The 23,668-nt window shown below is 41.3% G+C and overlaps 1 protein-coding gene across 4 annotated transcripts in view; it reads right to left on the bottom strand.

The window, feature by feature from the left end:
• The window catches only part of LOC119647207 (syntaxin-1A), a 212,770-nt gene that overhangs the window by 36,297 nt on the left and 152,805 nt on the right, over positions 1–23,668 (bottom strand). For 2 of the 4 annotated variants that reach the window (XM_038048029.1, XM_038048030.1), the window contains exon 8: positions 6,809–9,556. The exons of the other annotated variants lie outside the window; for them this stretch is intronic. In XM_038048029.1, coding sequence (XP_037903957.1) covers positions 9,479–9,556 — 78 coding nt within the window. In that variant the 3' untranslated portion in view covers positions 6,809–9,478. Of the gene's footprint in view, positions 1–6,808; positions 9,557–23,668 lie in introns of those variants that run through there. 4 annotated transcript variants of the gene reach the window in all.

Genomic DNA, 23,668 nt, shown 5'->3' with positions numbered 1-23,668 from the left:
ATCGATATATGTGATCAAGAATTTTTGTGGAAAAATTAAATTGAATAGTAATTGCGATTGCTTTTAAAACGCACTCCAAGAAATATGCGAATTTGAATGAAATTTGGTAGAAGATATGAAGTTACCCTGAAGCGTAGAGAGGACTAGGAAGACCCCGTGGAATGCGTGGCGGGATATACGAAAGTCTTCTACACCGATGGCTCAAAAACAGAAGAGGGTTCTGGAGCCGGAGTCTACCTCTCGAATAAAAACGAGTCGGCTTTTCCTTTGGGACAATATGCAACGGGTTTTCAAGCCGAAGTTTATGCGAGCGGTTAAAGAGCAGGCGCATCGCAATCTGCAGTGACAGCCAAGCTGCATTGAGAGCATTGAGCAGTCCTTTCTCGAAAATCGAAAATCGTTCAGGAATGCAGAAACCGTTTGAACTCTATGTCTAGATTCAATACGGTGGAATTACTCTGGGTACCTGGTCACTGTGGCGTAGGGGGAAATGAAATCTCGGACGCTTTAGCGAAAGAGGGGTCAATCTCCCCTATGCCGGGATCGGAGCCAGCAATTGGCGTATCAGTAGCGTTGGCTAAGTGTGTTTTCAAAAACTGGGAACAAGCTTCTCATCCTGCCAGAACCGAACATACGTACCGCAAAGTTTATCCTGTCGAAAAGCGGGAGGATTTACAGGTGTATTGTGGGCATTCTAACAGGCCATAGTTCACTAGTTGGGCATATGTTCAGAATAGGGATTATTCAAGATGATACGTGTACCGCCTGTTATGAGCAAGCGGAATCCACGGAGCATTTCCTATGTGAATGCCTCGCCTATGGACGCATCAGGCATCAGATCTTTGGTGCCGATGTTCTCCAATTGCGACGAGTAGCATCACATCCACTAACGGAAATCCTTCGATACGTTAACGAATCCGTTAGACGGGGGTGGCGAGTACAATGGGCCAACACGGCCTGAGTGCTCAGAAGCTGTAGCTTCTCCCCCACCATACACACACACAGGGGACACTGGGAGATCGTCAACATATCGCTCATCGACGACCAAGCCGTTCCAATGGTTGAAACGGTCAAAAAGGACGTTGCCCAGAACCCAAAGGTGTCGTATCATCACCGCGCTCAGCATTTTGGCGTTAGTAGAACCACTTTGCGGCACATTTAGCGCAGTGGTTCCCGAAATATGCAAGAATAAATATCCACACCAACGAAAAAGAAGAAAAAGTTTTTTTATTATTTCAGATATTTGATCATTGGAAACACCGCATAATTTCACTCAGATAGTCCAGATAAATTGTATTCTTTTTAAATTATTTCATGTTTTTATCCCCACATAAAAGATGGCGAACCCTGTATGATGGCGCCATATTTTGTACATCAAGAATAAACTGAGGGGGGTTTTCAAGTAAAATTCTTAAATATGGCAATATGCTATTATTAACTTAATTTGAGCAGATATCGGAATGGGATGTATTTCCAGGCCTAGGTCATCATTGTGATTTTTTAGGGCACATTTTAAGCCCTCACTTCCCTATCAGAAATTAGACCAGTTTGGAAAAGTACTAATAGAGCTCTTTCATTTGCTACCATATTGTGGAGAAAAAATTTACCCACCTTTCGCATGCATGGCGTTGGATGTAAAGGGACTCACAGTTCATATATTCTCAACAAATTTCGTGATAACTACCTTAGCCGTTTCTGAGTAAATCGGATGTGACAGGCAGAGATATCTGACGAAACGGCTTGCGTGATCCCAGTTGATATTCTGACGAGAGAAAGACAACGCCTTTGTGATTGAGTGTATCTCACCAAAGAACCATTTGCCGCCGGCGGCAGAGAAGATTGATCGAATCGAAAAAAGGCCGATAGATCTACAAAATCATTTGGGATATTCGGAAATGGAGGGAGCAACCTCACGATGAAGCTTCTAACCTAACACAAGTTTTGAGCGGACACGGAGGTTATCGAGCATAGCTTTATCGATTTGGGCATGGCGATTCGCCTTATTGTCCAAAGTGCCCGAACATTGCAGAGGACACAGAGCACGACCAATTTCAATGCCCGAGATTCGTGTTTAAAGGAGCCGCATTAGAAACGCCAACTGGGGAGCACTTCACTCCAGAAAACATAATTAATTATATGCTGGAATAGAAGGAGATATGGACTGCTGTCGAAAAGGTGATCAAAGCTATCCGTAGGCACGAGTGACGAGTACAAACGTGAGCACAAATGCAGGATAAAATTCAGCCCTGCGACGGCGGGGAGTCCCGCGAGGAGAGTGGAAAGAGGTAGTTTTAGTTGGTAAGAATCCCACATACCGTCCATAACCGCAGGAGTCAACGGTGGTTTTTGAAGCTTTCCACCTTCCAACGAAAAAATACAGACAAACAAACATTGAATCGATTCTAATAAGATTTTAATTCACACAAAACCTTAAAAAAGTTTGACAATCAAGACATGTCAACGTGCCAAAGTAAAAATAGTGTCGCCTTCCGTGTGAAAAAAAATATTTTTGCGAATGATTTTACTGCAAGAAAAATCTGAAGCGTTTAATTTTTGTTAAGACGTTTAATTTTTGCGGGGGGTACCGAAAAAGTTTCGATATCAAAAAGCTGGATGGAGAAGTCCTTTAAAATCCTATTCAGAAATTAGCTGGGTTTATAGACTTATTACCAGTTACACAGACAACTTCTAACTGCATTTGGAAAGGCGAGAGTATTGAACAGCGTACAAACCGAAGTCGTGAAATGTTGCATTTTTGGGTCGTATCGTAATTACCGACGAAAAGTCGACATAATGCAATGACCAAGAAAAAGAGGTTGACAATGCATACTCCACATGGGACACTAATAAATAAGTTTAGAAGGAAACCTGCCAATATTGTATATAATTTTCATTTTTTCTGCTCCTGTAACTTATCTAAGGGCCATTATCATTCGAGGCATTGTGATGCGTTAATAAATTTATTAAGAGCAATAATTGGGGTTTTCCTGACAGGATAAGGGTTGAGTTCGAATTTTCTGATTTTTTAATGCACAAAATCCGGCAAGCATCATTGAATCTTTCCAACAGTTCGATTTGGTTCTACTTTCATAGATTGAACATCATTATCTAGATATTTAGTCCAAAAAGTGAATCAATTATTTGGAATAATAATTTTGAAAATCAATAAAAGTGAAAAGTGAATAGAGAAAACCCCTGAATCGCTCTGACGCCGTGAAATTTTGAAATCCCGGTTTCTGGCAGTATGTTTCCCTTCTTTCTAGAACTTAATAATATGCTACAAGAAACACCATTGAATAATAATCCCAAACATCAGGTACGAAAATCTGAAGATGATTTGAATGAATGTGAAATTGACAGCATTCAAGGAAGCACCGTGATTTTTGCTAATATTTTTTTTTAAGTCAAATTCCTTCTTTTTCTCGAATACAAATTCAAAGGATTCATCGACCCCATCTCTAAAATACGTCGAGCTCACAAGGACACCATCAAATAGTTAATTTTTCCAGAAGGAAGAAATGTGGAGGATAATTTTTGTAAAAATTTCAGACAATGAATTTTGGATTGCATAAAAAACAGGGGATAGCGCACAGCATGTGTCCCTTATAGTAAAATTATAAAAATTGACTTTTCTGTTTTCGAAAGAAAGAGATTAATAGAGTATTGTTGAAGTTATTCCACTATGCCAAATCCTACCTGATCTCTCTTGGTGACAGGTCCAGCGACAGGGCAACCAAGAAAATGCATACAATGTCGTTACAAACATGATGATCGGATTGAGTCACAAGCCTCGAAGAAATGCTAGGGCGTCCACCTCAGTCGACTCGGCAGGACGGGCCCCGGTCCTGTAGAGAAACGGGCAAGGGTTCTTCACGCATGGACGGCGTCAGGACGTAAGCAAGTTAGTCCGAATAAAACGAACAAACCAAATACGTGTCTGCACGTTAAATGTTGGTACCTTAACTGGAAAGACCGAGGAACTCGCAACAGCCCTTCGGAAAAGGCGCATTGATATCTGCGCTCTGCAAGAAACCCGATGGTCTGGTGCCAACATTGTACGCGAACGTGGTAAAAATGGCTATAAACTCCTCTATTTTAGTAGCCCACACACTCAATATGGTGTTGACATTGACATCTCAGAGGGTTTCCGTGATACCATTAAAGAAGTCAAACAATTTGATAATCGGCTAATGAAGCTCCCCATTTTATCAGCTGATCGCACTATTCACTTCGCACCACAGACAGGTCGACCTGATGCCGAGAAAGATGCCTTCTGGCAACTTCTCGATGAAAAGACTTGTCACGTGCCTGCTGACGACTATATTATCATTGCCGGCTACCTTAATGGTCATGTGGGTGAAAAGGCAGACGGTAACAGGTGCCATGGCGGAAAGGGGTTTGGAGCACGCAATGAGGGTGGCGAGCGTACAATCGATCTTGCGGACACACACGACCTCGTACTTATGAATACATGGTTCATCAAACGATTGTCTCATCTTCCTACATTTTATAGTGGGAGCGGTAAAACGCAAATCGACTATATTCTCATAAGACGCTGACATTTTACCACTGCCACTGATTGCAAAGCCGTTCCCCATGAGACCATAGCATCTCAACATCTCAACAACGCCGTCCTGCGAATTAAGCCGCCGGTAAAACAACGGGAGGAACGCACTGGCCCGCCGTGCACAAAATGGTGGCGATTTGGTGAGAAGAAAGAAGAAAAAGAATCGTGGAACCAAATGAAAGACACGATCCACAAAGAGGCCTCTCTCTGGGTTCACCAAGCCGGTTGAGCGGTACATCAACCGAGATACTTGGAATCTCTGGAATGATGATGTTGAAATGAAGGTCCGTGAAAAGAAACGCCTCTACCATAAATTTCTCAATGATAAAACGCCTGCTAATTGGCAAATTTATAAGAATGCCAACAGGGAAGCAAAGAAAGCAATCTCTGTCACCCGAGCGAACAATTGCAAAAATCTTTACGATAAACTGGACACTCGGGATGGCGAGAGGGATCTTTATCGACTTGCTAAAAGCCGTAACGAACGTACACAGAATATCGAACACTTCTGTTGCGTTAATGACAAGAACGGTACTTTGCTTACCAACCGTCGAGCCGCAACAGATAGATGGCGAGAATACTTCGAACAGACTTCAACTGAAGAATTTGTTCATCCTCCACTTCCACCACCATTGCGTCAGCGCAACTGAAGTCGAGGAGGCAATGAGACAAATGATATCGAGGAAAGCCACAGGACCTGACGACATTGCATCTGAGCTCTGGAAAGCGAAGAGCTGGGACCCAACACTGTAGCTCAGTGAATTCTTTAATCTGGTTATTCAAGAAGGAAAAACATCATCTGACTGGCAAGAAAGTACCACTGTTTCAATATGGAAAAAGAAAGGTAGTCCAGCGGAATGTTCAAATTACCGTCCGATCCGGTTACTTTCCAGATTTTTTGAACGCATTCTTGACAATCGTATTCGCGAAATCGTTGAAATAACCGTGAATCAAGACGGATTTACCAAAAACTGCGGAACTACTGACGCAATACACACTGCCCGGTTACTCATGGAGAAACACCTTGAGAAGCATTGCCCTCTTTACATTGCCTTTCTGGATCTAGAGAAAGCGTTTGACCGTGTGCCAAACAAACTCATCTAGTATTTTTTACGACAACACTTAATGCCAGAAGAACTCGTGCGCTGGGTTCAATTGCTCTACCACGATCCGTAAAGTAATGTTCGAAGTATGGCGGGTGTATGCAAACCGCTTCGTGTCTCTGTTGGTGTTCGTCAAGGAAGCGCCCTCTCACCACTCCTCTTTGTCCTTGTTATGGGCACCGTCACACGGGATATCCAACGTCCAGCGCCATATACACTGCTTTATACAGATGATGTTTTCCTAGCATCTGATAGCAAAAATGATTTCGAGCAACTTGTTCAAAAATATAATGATCGCCTCATGCAACACGGCCTCAGATTGAATTTAAACAAAACTGAATTTTTGACGACCGACCCCCATGAAACAGGCACATGCACTGTCAGCGACAGTGATCTGCCCAGAACTGAGCGATTTAAATACCTCGGATCAACGCTATCAGTAAATGGATGCGTTATGAAATTGTTTCACGCATTAACGCAACCTGGATGATGTGGCGTTCCACAACTGGTGTTCTTTGTGATCGACGTATCAACGAATGTCTCAAATCTAAAATTTATCGCAATGTCGTCCGTCCAGTCGCTCTCTATGGTTCTGAGTGTTGGCCGACTATAAAAGACAATGAACGGCGTCTTGCGATAATGGAGACGAAGATGCTACGTTGGACTAGTGGCGTCACACGTTTAGATCACATCCGAAATGAGGATATCCGCGATCGTTATGGGGTTGCACCGATCATGGAAAAGTTGCTAGAGACGCGCCTTCGATGGTATGGTCACGCAATTCGTGCTAACGAGAATTCACTTGCCAAGATTGGTCTGAACATCGAAGTCGATGGTAAACAACCAAAAGGCAGACCTAAACAACGGTGGCTTGATACGCTGGATGGGAGTTTAAATAAAGCCACGTTGGCTGCATCACCAGATTATAGTATGAAGTTTTCTTAATGTGCAGATTATAGAAAAAGATTAAAAAAAACAGAACGCTTTGCGGTTGAAGACTTTCAGATATCTCTGTATCGCAGCTGACTTGTTATGCTTCAGAGAAAGTATCCGAGTCAAATCAGAGTAATAATCTCGTCTTGAATGAAGTGCTCTAACACACTTCAGGCCCTGATCCAATTGGATTGTTGTGCCAACGTATATTAACTAAAGTTTACATCGATAAAATGAAGGAAATCATTATCAATACCGTTAACGGCCAAACAACCGATATCCGGTCTAGGCTTACCGTAATAAGGAACTCCAAACATCCCAATTTGGCGCAGAGGTCCCCGAATTCTATATCTTTAAAAATTATCTGGCGTCCTGGGATATATCATCGCTCCATCGAAGGCAAGATGTGCCACGTCTTCTTTTATCATAGATATGTATTGCCTTTATAGATTTTCCGGGATGGATCATCCTCACCCATATGGAGTAGGTAACCAGCCCACTCCAGGCTGTTCAGCCGGATTTTATCCACAATCAGAGGGTCGTGGTAACGCTTGTCTTTATGTAGGCTACGGAATCATCAATTCTCTTGTAGAGGACCCAAAATTATTCTGAGGATTCTTCTCTCGAGCGCGGCTAAATGTTCGCAAGTTTTCTGACCAAGAACCCAAGTCTCCACGGAATACATAGGTGAATGACTTCGAAAGGAGCTTACTTAAAAGGTCACACAATAAATTTGAATGAGTACTAAATATTTTATGTTTTATTGACCAATTCCTGGTATTTTTTGATAGAATGTATTTAATAGATAATATAAAAGACTCTTAACAAAATATCATTAAAGACAATAGGAAGAATTTTCACAATGGGATGATTGCAAAGTAGATGGTACCGAATGGAACATGAAAAAGTGGCGGTAACTTTAACTACAGGTGCCAAATTATAGAAGGCCATGTTCGTGATGTGATATTGTTGATAAATTTCACTACCGACCGTGACTTTGTTTCGCTGAATTGCTTTTTCGAAAATACTTTCACTGATTCGACAGAAAGTAAATCTATTTTGTTTCGATATTTGCAGTTAAAAAATATAAAATGCATAAAATAATGGTTTCAGTCAACAACTTGAAATAGAACATAATATATCAATCGATTTGTTTTGTTGATTTTTGGCTATGTATTTTTACTGTCGTCGGGGCTTTTCCAGGAGCTTCCAAACCTCTCTAACTATTCTTGGCTGTATAGACTTGACGCGCTGTACTTTTCGCCAGAAGTGAGAGCGAAATAAGCTGTTAGGCTAGCAAAAGCAGTAGCATGTCCCCCGCAATAGCCTATTATAATATATTTTTGTGGAGTTCAGGACAAAAGCTAAGGCCGAGCTTTTATCTCCTTCAGTGTCGTAACAATTTTACGAGTTTTATTGAATTTGAAGATACGAATCGCTGCAAAAGTACCATTATTCATATCAAGCTTCCTAAATTCAGAATAATCCATTAGCTTGGGACAGCGTTTATCGTTGCTGAATAAGTGTTCATTCCACTAAAACCAAATAAGACTACAACGTTTGATTTCGAATATTTTTACGAAATAAATCATATATACTTTTTTATTACTTTTAGCTATGAAAACAATGTATGTATGTATTATCGTTATATATATTTTTTGTTTGACTCTTTTCTTCTTCTTCTAAATATCAGTTAAGATTTTGCCATGCTTTATGCGAGTGCCATACTAGATGTAGTAAGATAAAACGAAACAAATACAAGACGGCAGTTGTTTCAGCAACAACAAAACTAGTTGATTGAAAAAACAAAATACTAAGTGGATTAGGTTAATATATAATTGTAATAATAAGAAAATTCTACATTGCTAAAAAAATTAAAGCTCTCATCTCAAATTTCAAATAACAAGATATGACAAATTCTATGAATTAATAAAACGGGTAAATTACGTCACTAGTCTGTGAAGTATATTATAAAAAATTTCTCAATTACTTCTAGTGAATTTTACTATTTGTAGAGAATAGAAAAAATGCATCGTTTTTAACGAGGTACTGATTTCGTTTTCCTCATGTTGTGAATTTGTATTTCTAGGAAGTATAGAAAAGGATGCGTTTTTCTTAGAACTACCATTTAAAAATTAAGAGGAAAACATATGTAACAATGAATTACTATAGTATCTAGTAATAAATCTTAAATAAAGGTATTTAATATTTGTATAAATAAATTAAGCTTAGCAAATATATCAAACATATCTGAATATGTATAACCTGTTTCTTGCTTAATTGTTTCCAAATACTCTTTACCTCTAAATTATTTAATATGTTATGATTAGTATTCACAATGATATTCAATCATGAACATTGCAGTTTTCCAATTATTATTAAATATATGACTAAGTTTACATTTAATAAGTAAAACTACTTATATACGTAGTCCGAATGCTAGAAATGTAGAATTGCATGAACACTGATTTATAAATATTGGACACGATTTTCAACTGGACCGCTGTTCTGGCAGAACAAAAATACGTTCACTAGTTCGCTTTTCACCTGGACGATAAGATTTGTTCGTGGCATTTCTGTTCTTTTTATTTTTATTATTTGTAAACGTGAATAGTTTTTCGTTTAATATTACAATAAAGTCGTCTTTAAGATAGTTATTCTTACAGCCATACGAATGAAAGAAATACACGTTTTAGCAATATAAGTTCTTCAAATTTACACATACGCTTGCTACTATAAATCACTGTTTTAGTACATTTCAATGTTTCTGCGCCTAGTCTGGCTTGTTTCTTTCATTCTTTCCTCAAATTTGTAAATCGCTATTACTATAATCCAAAAAACACTAAATATTCATCTATATTCCGCTTTATTTGGATTATGAAAGTGTGACGGCCAAGACAATTATTAAAACAACTAGGGTTATTAATAAACATATGGCTATCATGATCTTTTTCTGAAAATAAAAAAAGAGCGAAAAATATTTTTTTTAAAACAAATATCAAAGAAAAACCAAATTAAAATGAAATCTGAAGCCAAATTTGATTTTGAAAAACCACCAAAGGACAACATTATGGTGGTCGCATGGTAATTAGACTGAAAATAAAATTCAAAACGGAAACCGTAAAGCATTATGTGAGATATTTACAAAAAAATGAAATGAGACAGGTGAACCCAATTTTCCTATTTGAATTATAACACTTTCTTTTCATATGTACACACTTATAGATTTAGATTCTTAAACAAAAGTGTTTGCACCAGTGTTACACATTGGAAAGCCACTAGACAGACAATATCAATACACAGATCACACTCACATATATGGACAGCACTGTGCATCAAAAGATTATTCTTTACACAATATACACTACAATATTCCGTTCAGGGGGAAATTAATACATAATTTGGGACAATGCTGACAGATTAGTTTCTAATATAGAATGTAACTAAGAAAGTAAGATTTGTATTATAAGTTTGAGTTCAGTGTTTTGTTGTCTTCCTAATAAAACCTGGCTCTAATGGTCAGAAAGCAATCAATCAAAAATATTTCTCTTTTATATGAAATAATTGTAACAATTATATTTATAAAATGAGAATAAAACTAAATAAGAAGTATTAAGATTAAGTGAAAGGGGATTATTCCATGGTTAATTTAAAAGAGAAGCCGTAAAAATCGTTAAGTCAGTCTAGACAGTCAAATTAAATGTAGACGGCAAGAATGGAAACTGTAAAAACTGTTCTATTGTTCAGTTGGTGACATTTTTAACATCATTACATCAATAAATTTACTTAAGTAGTACATCTTCGTCTAAATAGAATTAGTAGTTGCCTCAACGATTTCTCCAGATTTAAACTGTCGAAAATCGTTTCGTATTCTGGAACGGGCACAATTATCGGTAACAGTATTAAGAGTTTCATCGCTTCTTAAACATCGCCATCCAACACCCATGCGTCTTAAGGACTCGGTTTGACTTTAACAATGTTCACTATTAATCCATTTCACTCGGCCAAAGACCTGCTCCGGATGAAGTCGCGAAGTTTCCAAATCACCATTCAGCGTATTTAGTCATTGCTGGCCGGGCTTTTGGTCGCTTCCTATCAATTTCGATGTTCAAACCAATCCTGGCAAGTACCATCGAGAAGTAGCAAACCTTCTATGTATTGGTGGACAGTGGAAATCGCAGATCTCCGGAAGGAGTGTCATAGGCTCCGCCGCTTAACACAACGTCTAAGCGACCGGGAGGGGGCATGTACCATAATGACGGAGTACAAATCAGCTAAAAGGCGACTCCGCAGTGCAATAAACAAGAGTGAAACTCGCTGCTGGATCTGGTCTGGTAACCCGATGGGGGCTCTGCGAAAACCCTGTTCACTCAAGACCGAGCAGTTGGACCGCATTGTAAGGGCACTATTCTCTGCGCACCCCATATGGGATGATAACGTCGGCACGGAGAACGCAGAGGACTGTCCACTTTTCTCTATAAAAGAGTTGGAACAGGCAGTCCTCTCTATGGAAAGCAAGAAGGCGCCAGGACGCGATGGTATTCCAGCAGAGGTATACAAACTGATATTTCAACACCGGCCAGACCTACTGCTCGGCGCATTCAACGCTCTCTTCCCTATGTTATAGTTCGTCGTAATGGATACCTTTCTGAGGATCCTGGAGGAGGAATGTCGGGTAGGGTAGCCATACGCTTCCCCTTTTAACCAGGGATGGAAATTTAGATGGTACAGTCAAGTATTTAGGAGTACATCTCAGCTCTGGTGTTGTAGACCTGCGTTAGGTAAGATCAGGTGGACTTTCTCCCGGGACGTTTCATTGGATATATATATCCATAATAAAACCCATTTTGATGTATGTATGTATTGTCTAGTGGCCGCGATTGAACTTTGCTAATAGCAGGAAGCAGCTGAAGCAGATACAAAGGCCCAGTTGCCTAAGTATTAGAGGAGTAATGAGTATTACACCGACCGCGGTACTCGAAGCTATCCTAAATCTACTCCATTCATTTGGAGTTGAAATGGAAGGCAGCCAACGACGCATATAGACTTGATACCATTGGCGCGTGGAAAGGCGGTTAATCATGCGCCCATCTTTCAGATTCGTCTTTGAAAAGATATATTCTGTCGTAATCACCAAAAGAGAAGAATGGTCGATAAATGGTCATGAGTCTCTCTTACAGACCTAACAATCTTCACGGATGGGTCAGTCATTGAAGACGATTCAGGCGCAGGGGTGTTCTCGGGTAATCTGATTATGGAACTAGTTGACGGCCATATTACATGCGGAGATATATGCTATTTCGTTGACAACAGAAGACCGCTTGCAACAAAAATGGGGGGATCGCACCATTCGAATCTGTTTCGTCAGTCGGGCAACATTATCAGCATTAAACAGCAAGAGCATATCAAACCAGTTAGTGTGGAGTTGTCATCCAGTGTTGCTGAAACTTGGCCCACTGAACGAAACATTCCTGATGTGGGTGCCAAGGCACTCGAAACATCGCTGGTAATGAGGAGACTGGTAGACTGACCCGCCAAGTGTCTGCATCTACAATGGTGTGACCAGAATCAGCTTTTGACATCCGGCTATCCACTGTTAAGTTTGCTCTGAAGGGTGAAATTGCAAGGATTTACGTAGCCGAGTTGATAAATGTAAACTCTTGCCGACAGGCAAAAATGTTTGTGAAGTAGCCCGAGGCCGCATTGCCGCATCTTTGTTGTCCCTTAATAAATGGGACATGAAAATGATAGTAGGTCTTTCAACGGGACACTGCTCCTTAAGCCACCGTATGGAAAATATTGGGATGATAGTTTCTGCTATATGCAGCCAATGTGAGGGGCAGAAAAAAAGGGCCCTGCATTTCATATGCAGCTGTCTGGCCTCCTCAGATCTCAGACGAAGACACCTTGGAAAGGTTTTCTTTAACGAACAATCTGCACACTCTCCGCTTCCGGAGAATGTTCTCAGATTCGCAAAAGCCTGCGAACACCGCATGAAGCCATTGAATAGGCGATTTACGGGGATAATACAATGACCTACAAAGGCCTGACTGCTCGGAGCTGTGGCTAGTCCATTTAACCTAAACTAGCTAGACTATGCTGCATCACTGAAGGTTCAATTTAAACAAATTTTGATTCCATAAAGTAAGAAACAGGCTAAATAAGTATAGTCAAAATAGTATAGTCAACCTAAGTATAGTTAAAATGGTGTGCGGTGAACGAGCTACCAAGCTATATAAACCATTTGAAGGTATCATTCCTCCTTCTTCAATATAGCAGAGAAAAGAAAAACCTGTAAACTTTACGTAGGAGAATATTCACGAACTTCTTCCAATATACAAACACGCTTCCGGCAAAAACTTGACCATACTCGTTCACATTCTTCCGAGTCCTCTACAGGAATCAAATTAGAAATACTCCATCAACTTTAAAGCTTCATCTCCCCAGTTTCGAACTAATTCGAAACGTAATAAAAGACTCATTACCGAAGAGACGGTTGAATTCCATAACTTGTGCTATTTGAGGAACAAATTGCCTTTATCAACGTTCCCAAGGCTGAAACGGTTCTCAAATTGCGCTGCAAAGGATTTTTTTTTGTTCCTTCCGACAAACGTCTCTAAATACATACAACGGTATAAGGACATTTTCCGAGTAGAAACAATGCAAAAACTTGGTGGAGCGAATGAAAACTATTTATTCTCCGATAGCAGGTTTAGCTGTAGTAGTAGTTCACCAAACTTATAACATTAACAGAGCATGAAAGTGCAGAGACTAATGTAAATAGTATTTTAAAGGGACTCCAGCGTTCTTGATGCTTTCCACTTCCCTTTCTTTGTTCCGTCGCTCCTTCAAATGACAATAGGGTAAGAGTTCTTATAATTATTATCCGATGCATTTCCACTTTATGCATTTTTCTTAAGTTATCCTTGCGAAGTTATGTCTTGCCTTTATATAACCTTTTGTAAGCAGATAGTAGATTACAAGGTGACATTGTGCGCTATTTATAGCTTGAAGTCGGAAGGACTTGAATTTCTTCCTTCGATACTAATCTTTTGGCAGAATAGGCAAGGAATGCAGTTGAATAGTTTCTTTTGTTTATCGGAAAAAGTCTAATTTAAGTTTTAAGGAAATTTTTGATTGATTGCTTTGTATTTAATGGAATTTGGATTAAAAAGTTTAAATTTATGATAGTTATGTAGATTATGGCTAGTTGGCTTTTTTATCGTACTAAACTTTAACTAACTTTTCAGCATATTGGATGAAATAGGTTTTTCTTATAAACTTACCTAAAAACGCGGCTATTGGCTTGAAAAAAATTAGATACATATACTAAGTTTTAATTTAACTTTTGTAGAGTATTTGAGGTAAACCCTAAGCTTAGTGTATGACATTTGCGAGAACATATCGGGATATATTTACAATCGAAATTCAGATGACCACAATTATTTGCAGAGGAAGGTTGATGACTATTACTGGACTATTCATTTGTCGCAATCGAACCGGTTGGCGCGTATGCACATGTGTAGTATACATCAGATCATCTAGGGGGTGAAGGTGCACGATTTTGATAACCAGTCCACAGTATACTACTGTCTTGGAACTCGAATTTGAACCTATGATTGGACCAGAAATGCAATGATGACTACGACAACGGGAAAAGATTAGATACGAATTCAATGCAAATGTCGCAGAGGAACTAGGTTACCACCGTGGAAGTATGTGGGGCGATATAACTAACGAAAATGAAAGCAGGCTCATCATAAGATTCAATTGTAGCAGAACCCTCAAATCTCATCGACTTGTTTCCGCCTCCTCAGGATCCACAAAAGAAGATGAGTCTCATCAGATGAAACGACGTTCAACAAGATTGGCCAAGTAACATTGCGGGGCAAATTACGACATCGAATAGTACCTCGTCAAAGCATGATATTGACACCGGATAGAAAATAATGGAGAAGAAAACCACAAACCGGCGCATAAACGATCCAAAACAACACCAGGATGGTCTGCAAAAGCGATGGATAAGCAAACATTCATGGAGGTGTTGTTGCCTAGCAAAGCAGGCATCTCCACGGATAGAGCTCTCCATGTCACACAAAGCATCTCTAAAGAATGTGACGCGTCGATGCTTAGGAGATGCTCATTCCCGACTAGGAAACCTAATTATTGGTGGAATAGTGAACTTGCCAGCCTTCGATCGATTTGCCACAGAGCCAGACGCACGGCTCAGAGGGCAGAATCGATTAAGAGCAAAAGGAGCATGCCTATAGGGAAGCTCGCAAGAACCTCAAGCTCATCATGCGGAGTAAAAAGGAATGTTTTAAGGAGCTCTGTTTGGAAGCGGACATAAATCCGTGGGGTAGCGACTATAAAATCGCTAAAATCAGGACGATTCAGGGGCCGGTCATCTTCACAGATTATGTGCCCTATGCTCTTGTTGAAAATAATCAAAGGATTATTTCCCCAACAAGAGGGGGGTTCTGCGTCCCCTGAATGTGACGCCAATTTCACCAGTCACCAGCGACGAGCTGCTGGAGATCTGCAGTCGAATAGACGACAACAAAGCCCCGGGTCTGGACGGCATACCGAATAAGGCCCTCAAACTTGCCGTTAAATGTAGACCGGATATGTTCGCGGAGCTGTTCGAAACGTGCTTGTCCGAGAGTATTTTACCTGCACCTCGGAAGCGACAGAAGGTGGTGCTGCTGCATAAGGCTGGCAAACCACCAGGGGAACCGTCCTCTTATAGACCCATATGTCTCTGAGACACTATGGGGAAAATGTTGGAGCGGATTATTCATAATAGATTACTCCCAGTCGTCGAGAGCCAAGATAAGATAGGCAGTATGAGCTCCGTAAAGCCAGATTAACCATTGATGCCATCAAAATGGTTACGGAAGGGGTTGTATCAGCAACTATTGCGTGGTGGTGACCCTGGTTTTGAGGAATGCATTCAACTTGGCCAATTGGAACCTTATACGAAAGTCTTTGGCGATGATTAGTGTTCACACCTACCTTGCCGTTATTGTCGATAGGTACTTGTATGAGCTAACACTCTGGTATAATACCGATGATGGACCCAAGGAGTACGTTGTCTCCGCGGGTGTCCCAGAGGGCTCTCTACTGGGCCCACTACTCTCAAGGATCCTGAGTTGTACTCAAGCGAAGCAATCAGTGTTGTTAATGCTTGGTTAGAGAGCGGTGGACTGGCACTCGCGGAGGAAAAGACGGAAGCGGTCCTCATCACTAAGCGCCGCAAAAGAAATTACACCTGCATTAGAATCCGGAATCGTATCATTACTTCCAAGCCGGCCATCAAATACTTGGGGGCGATGATAGAGGGAAAACTCAATTTTAAGCAGCACATAGAGCATCCTTGCGAAAATGCATCCACCACGAGTATGGATCTGGCAAAGATGATGCCGAACGTAGGAGGACCGCGGCATACTTACAGGCTGCTCATAGCCAGGGTGGTGAGTTCTATCATGCTGTATGCAGTCCCAGTTTGGGGAAACGCGCTGCAGATTTTAGGCAATGCATATAAACTGAGAACGCTTTACAGAAGAACAGCCTTAAGGATGTGTTCTGCCTTCACGACCGTCTCACACGATGCAGCGTTCGTCATCTCGAGAATGATGCCGATTGACATCCTGACAACCGAAATGATGAACATTTATAACACCAGGTCCATCTCTCCCTTATCGCAGGTGAAAAAAGCCGAAAAGGAGAGATCCATAAGCAGTTGCCAACAACGATGGGACAAGCCAGAAAAGGGTCGTTGGACTTACAGGTTGATCCCTTCCATCGGGGAGTGGCTGGAGAGAAAGCATGGGGAGATCAATTATAACCTCACCCAGCTTCTTACCGGCCATGGAGGATACCGTCAATACCTGTACAGGTTTAAATTGGACACCTCGCCTAATTGTCCAAACTGCGACGGGGCCCCAGAGAACCCAGCGCACGTATTCTTCCAGTGTCCTAGGTTCGTGGAAGAAAGGAGGAACCTAGAGGTAACTCTAGGTGAAATGCTATCACCGGAAAATTTTGTTCGGAGAATGGTAGCTTGCCAGGAAGACTGGAATGCGATCAATTCCATGATCGCAGTAATCCAGGATATACTACGAAAAGTAGAAGTGAGGAAGGGGCGGTTACGAACCCCCCGGGAAGACGGAAAGAGACCTAGCTTAAGTAAGCTAACTCCGCCCCGTGATGTAATACCTAAAGGTGGTTCCACGGGGTAGTGGGTAGTTAGGGGCGGTTTTAGTGGGTAAAAATCCCACACTCTGGCGTGCCCAGGCAAACAAAACCTTAAAAACAGAACACTGAACAATTACAACTTCGAACAAGTCGACTCTTATAAAAGACAATAACGAAATAGACGAAATCGACAGGCAGATCATGTTCAATCAAATCATTATCAAAAAAAAAAACATTTTACCTCGTCAGGCTTTGAGGAAAAAAATTAATGCTTTCGAACGTTGAGTCCTCAGAAGGATCTTAAGCCTAATATGGGCGGGACGGGAGATGCAACAACGAATTGCCCCCATTATACGATGCACCAGAAGCCGTCATCCATATTAAGGTTCGAAAACTCCAATAGGAAGGTCGTGTAGAAATGAAAAGTAAACGACCAATTGAAAATTCCGGAAACATATGGGGGACTCAGTGGACAATGTATGATGCACGATGCTCAGTTTTCGAAATTGGATAATGCCGTCTTTCCACCAAGAAGAAGGGAGGAGAAAACTTTGGAAGGCCAAGAGCCATCATCGGACTGCAGCGCCACTGACAAAAAAAAATCTCACCAGGCATTGCTGGAAATAAATTCAGATTCAATGAATATTAAAATGGGTCGAAAAAATGTTTACGCGAAGCTCTACTCAACCCTCTGAGTTAGTGCTTAAGAATACACTCAAAGTCATCTTGTCATAAGACGTGCCTGAAAGGGATAAAAATTTGTGGGCTAACAATCTGCAAATTTTGAAGCATTATTGCTACCGAAACGTCAATAATATCTCGGATAGGGACTGACATCCCGCTTTCGAAAACGGACTATGATTGGGTCCTCAGAATGCTCGCTTTCTCCATCTTGGGCGGGAATTCCAATGCTATAAGCTGGGCATTCTGCCTAAGCGAGGTAAGATAGTGGGACTATGGAGAGTACTCCTCTCCCACTTGCGGTAATGTGCTTCCGTACTTTGGAAAACCAAGTGGGTTGCCTCTCATGGCTGCTGCAAGGTGCGCTCTTGTCGTGGAAGCCGGTTTCAGACAGACTTCTAATTGCAAGATTCCGGTTCAGGTTAAGGATCATCACAATTGTACAATGCTGCGCTCCAACGGAGACTTTCAATGTAGTGGAGAAGGATGATTTCTACAAGGAACTAAATGCAGTTCAGAGGAGGGTTCGTAAAGGTGACATTGTGATCGTAATGGTCAATCCGAATGGCAAGGTGAGATTTGACAAGACCTTGCTCGGACATGTAATAGAGAAATATGGTCTTCGCGACCGTAACGACAATGGTGCGAGGTTCGTGGATTTATGGAACTTCCTCCGCCTCGTCATTGGTGGCACATTGTTCGAGCACAGAACCTGCCATAAGGTCAATTGGGTCGACCACTTTGCGATTAGCAAAAGATTTGGGAATTGTTTCCTGAATGTGAGTAACAAGACAGGCCTCGAAATGGATCACTATCTGATGGTGGCTTACGCTCGCTTGCGTGGTTCATCCGCAGCTTCTCGCAGTGTTGGGGAGCTGCGACCCTCTAAGTTCGAAATACGAACGATCGACTTTCCATCCACGATGACGAACAACTGAAGAGATGGAAAGAACACTTCACCACGATTCTTGAATGTATTACATCCGGTGAGGTTCCTCCACTCGTGAATGCCTTGTCACCGTAACATGCGAATACGGACTGCTCCTCCAAGCAGAAGAGAAATCATTTCGGCCATCAATGCACTCAAACGGAACAAAGCCGCTGAGCTTGACGGCCTCCCCGCGGAGTTAATTATAGCTGCAGCTGTAGTTACTGCAGTTCTGCTACTTAGACTCGTATGGAAACTTTGGGAATCGCATGATAGTAAAGATCCCAAAGAAGGGAACCGGTTTTAAGTGTGACAACTGGGAGGGTATCTGTGTACTCCCTACCGATAATGGCTGAAATAGTCCTGGAACACATCAAAGAACATCCTCCTCCATTGACCACATCAACACCCCACGGATCGATTCGGAACAATGCTGTTTAGATCAGCGCTGCACCTGCTCTTCGTCGATTCCGAAAAAGCGATGTTCTACGCAGGAAAAGCATTCCGAAGAAACTAATAGGACGCGGAAGGATTCAATGCACTATGACATCTTTCCTCAAATACCTCGTCTACGCCCATGACATCTGGTTGCACCGATAAAACCAAGGTTCTCGATCTGACGGGTCATCGTACTCCCCCTATCAGCATCAATGGGCAGAGAATCGAAGACATCGATCAATTTGTATACCTAAGAAGCGTAATTTCTGCCGTCGGTGGTATCGAACTGAATGTTGACCGATGCATTTTCAACCAATATTTGTATTAAGGGAAATTTTTGATATTTTCTAACATATTGCTGCAATTCGCTTATTATTTATGAATGAAAAATCATACATCTATGATTACTCTACGTAATTCAAGAAATTTAATTGGAGGCGCTCATTTGAAGGAAAAACCGAGACCCTGAAAAAAAGGATCACACAACAATCTTACAACTACTACAACTATTGTCTCGATGTGGTGAGAAATTAAAGATCCATTCTTTTTGCTTTACGATTGAAGAAGTCCCTAGTTCATCATACAAGTGATGGACAAAAACGCATAGCTATGGCGTCGTCGAACCTATATAAGGAAGCGAATAACATCTAGGAAGTACTTCGGTCACGCTGCTCCCAGGGCACAGGTGAGGCAGCGGTTGGTGAGTTGCCGCCACCCTGAACGAAACTGCAAATCGTCTGTTTTTTTAAAAACCCATAATCCCACTTGACAAAGAAAATATTCTTGCAACTCATTCGGAATTTTCGCTCCCAGGTGAAGCAACATCCGCACGTGTCTTTCCTAGAAAAAGAAGACTTGGCAGATCCTACTTACACAGCTTTAAGTGATATCGAATTGGTGGACCTCACTATGTTTTAAAAGATATTGAATAAGCAACAGAAGCCAGAAATTGTAAAACTCTCATATTAATCGCTATCCCTAATCAATCATGTCTAGTTGGTATATGCCCTGCAAGTAATTGTGGTAACCAAAATTCGCTATAGCTATCTATTTACAAAATTATTTAAAATTATCATTACCTCATATTCAAATCGTAGCCTTTTCTTCAAGAAAAGACTCAACCTCGACATCCTTATAATAAAATTATGTAATTTCTTCGAATTTATGTCCCTTTTACTATATGTAAGCTTGGCTTATGTGACATTTTTTTGTTATTATTGTATGGAAAATGTTCTTACATGTAAATCCAGGGGGTTTTAGGGTTCTATTCTATTTTTAATTAATAGTCATGCAACTAACAATTTCGTAAAATACTTAACGACTAGATCGGAACTAACCACTAGATATTCTAACATCCTGAAGGAAAAACGGGATACTGTTAAATTACAAGGACACGTTATTAAGGCAGTATATGTTTAAGAATATTCTGGGACTTTGAGATAGAAACGTAATGTAAGGACACACCAGTTTGCTTACAGTATCAATTCCAGGACAACTGAAAACCTAAAAAAGTAATTACCGCTGACAAACGCAAATATATATGGCAGGCAGTTCTATAGGTATGTATCTCTGATGTATTAATATGCCTTTTAAATCTAATTATTCAAACAAAATCGTGAAATTGGAAAGAAACTTTAATAATGATAAAACTAAAATCAAGGAAGGATTACAGGCACCAGCATTTCCGAATGGATAGTTTTTAAGAATGGCTCCTTACAATAAGCGATCTCTTTGAAATCTTTGAAAATCCTGAACGAAACACAGGCATTCGTTTGAAAAGTTTCGATCAGGAGATATGGGTCTTGAAAATGAGTCATGTGAACGACCTTAAGCAGCTATTGATAATAGTCAATTAAAGGCTTTCATCGAATCTGATTCAAAGTTTTAAAATTTGCACTGAAGTGACCACTGTGACTTACTATACTTTGCTAGTAATAGTGCGACTTCCACTACACGGTAAGATGTTTTAATTTACAGCAAAATTTCATGATTCTACGATGGCTTTCACTTTTCGGAGCCTAAGCACCGTATAGTGGTAGCTTCGAGATTTTTTTCAGATTTTTCGGTTGAGTAGGTTCTGAGAAAAGTACTAATCAAAACCTCTCATTTGATACCCCACAACTATATTTGATGAGAAAAAAATATCCACCGACGGCAGGGCTTCTATAGTGGACAACTTGGCTACCGTGGTACATAATGCCACAAGTAATTTGGAGAAGGAGATGCTCCAGCTTATCGAGAATTAGCCGATGACTGCTTTACGGTTTCTTACCAGGGCAGAAGCAAATCGTCAGACGCTGTCTCAACTCTGCCCTGGGAGCAGCGTGACCTAAGCGGCTCGCAAACGTGAAGTGCTTCTTATATAATTCGCAGAACACAACATGACTACGAATTATATTACTCCCTCTTTTTTTGGCCCATGGACCCCTCGTTTAGGGCAATTAGACAATGACGACTTTACCGTTTCTTACCAGGGCAGAGGCAAATCGTCGACGCTGTTTGGGTGCTAAGCCCTAAATGAGGGGTCCATGGACCAAAAAAGAGGGAGTAAGTTGCTTCCCATTTGGTTCGGTCCGGCATTAAGTTCATGCGGACTTAGGGCCCAAAAATTCTCCAAAAAAAAATTTAAAGAGAATACCGGTAATAAAACCAAACAAAGATGAGCTAAAGGCAGATCGTTGGATAACAAAAATGGTGATAACACCCACCACGTATATGCAAGAGGGGCGACAGCAGGAGATACTCCAGGATCAAGAAAGACACCCTTTCAGAAGAAGCTCGTCAACTCTGACGTCTCCACCAATGTCAAAGTCGGTAAAGAATAAGGTACTGGGAAGACCAATAAACGCCAACTGTGTCTAAATCCGGGAGAAATACTCTTCACCCAGCTTGGGGGCAAAATAGTTGAGCTGTCCGAGTTTAACAAGGCAAACACAAAGTGCATCAAACCATAAAGGAAGGGGCTAACGCAGGAGGTTGAAAGGAATACTAAGGGGACCTGTTGTCCCAACAATGTCACAAGTGGAGCAAATGAAGCTTAACAGTACTGGTATCGAATTACTTTAAGTAATGAAAAATCCCCTAAGGGAAAAAAGGCGAACAGGCGAGTCCGAAAATCGGCGCTAAAAGTTCAGAAGGGGAAAAGCCAAGTCAATGTACGAACGTCGGTGAGCGCTGTAAAGCCCAATCCGAACGAAAACAATCGATGGATTGAAGTTACCAACAAAAAAGCGAAAAGAAAAGCAGAATTGTGAATTCGTCCAGAGGCGATTGTTATCGTAGCAAGGGCAATCTGTCCTCCGCGGAGATACTCAAAAAGGTCAAAGCTAATCCCGATCTAAAAGATCTGAGCGGAAATGTGGACAGAAGCCGCAGAACTCAGAAAGAGGATCTCATGTTCGAGCTACAAAGATCCAGCGGAGGCAAAACCGATGACATTCGCACTCAAATTAACAACTGACTTGGGGGCAATGCCGTAGTATGTGCCCAAAAACATGAGATCCGCGTACAATGTAAGGATCTCGATGAAATGGCACCGAAGGAAGAAATTTCTACTGCCTCGAAGGAACAAGTCAAGTTGGAAGAAATTGCAAAGGAGTTCATTGTGAGATTACGAAAAGCCTACTCTAACGGCCACAATATGAGTACCAGCGGAGGCGGCGCAGAAGTTTTTGACCGCCGGAAAAGTTCGGATTGGATGGGTAGTCTGCCGTTTAAGAGAGCAGATTTACCGAAATAGGTGCTTTAAATGTCTTAGATTTGGGCAGTTCGCATAAGCATGCACCAGATCCGATCGATGTAAAAGTTATGGGGAGAAAGGCCATATTGCCAAAAAATACAAAAGTGACCCCAAACGCCTATTGTGCGAAAGAAAGGAGGAACGGAATAACCGGCATACTGCCGGAAGTGGTACATACTCCGAATTTAGAAAGCCGCTGACTGCAATGAGAAAATTAAAACCTCAATCATTGCAGGGTTGCGCTGGGTTTACTTGAGCTGGCCACCTAGGAATCTAAGATGTAAATGGAATAAGTTAACCGTGTAGAAACCGTCACATTGGCATATTGGTCACAGATTCGACTGATGGAGCGATGATATAAGAGTGCGTTCGAAAGCCATACAATGTACTGCGAATTAGACAGCCAGAGGCTTTGTATATGGAAATGATTTACAATCTTGTTCTTGACGAATGAGGACGAAATCCAAAGGTCATTGTCAATGACTTCAACGCATGTGCCCTTCAGTGGGGTAGCAGAGAAGCAAATGTAAGGGGGCGCAATTTATTAAAATCTTTTGCGAAGTTAAATATATTTCTGGCCAACGAATTTGCTGTAAGCACCTTTCGGAAAGGAAGGTCTTGCTCGAGTGTACAACTAACCTTTGTCAGCCCTGCACAGGCGCGTGGTATGTCCTGGTGCGTCAGGGAACGCTACACCCACAGCGATCACCAGGCAATCTTCTTTGAGCTGTGTGTGGAACCACCGGGCAGATAAATATCATGCCTGAAATGGAGAAAGATGTCAGGCTGGTCTGCTAAAGCTTTAGATGAGTAGACCTTCACAGAGGTGTAGTTCGACCAACCTGTTGCTCATTCACCAGTAGAAAGTCAAATTGCTGGTGGAATACTGAACTAGTGAGCCTTCGATCAGCCTGCCACCAAGCCAGACGAGCCGCCCAGAGGGGTAGGTAGAATCGATCAGGGGCAAAAAAAAAACATGCCACACACAAAACCCTCAAGTTCGCCACCTAGCGGAGCAAGAACAAATACTTTAAGGAGCTGTGCACAGTAACGGACGTAAACCCGCATGAGAGTGCCTATAG

Source organism: Hermetia illucens, chromosome 1 (genome assembly GCF_905115235.1).
Source record: "Hermetia illucens chromosome 1, iHerIll2.2.curated.20191125, whole genome shotgun sequence".
Taxonomy (NCBI): domain Eukaryota; kingdom Metazoa; phylum Arthropoda; class Insecta; order Diptera; family Stratiomyidae; genus Hermetia; species Hermetia illucens.
The sequence above is the reverse complement of the archived record's forward strand: the minus strand, read 5'-3'. Positions and strand labels throughout refer to the sequence as shown.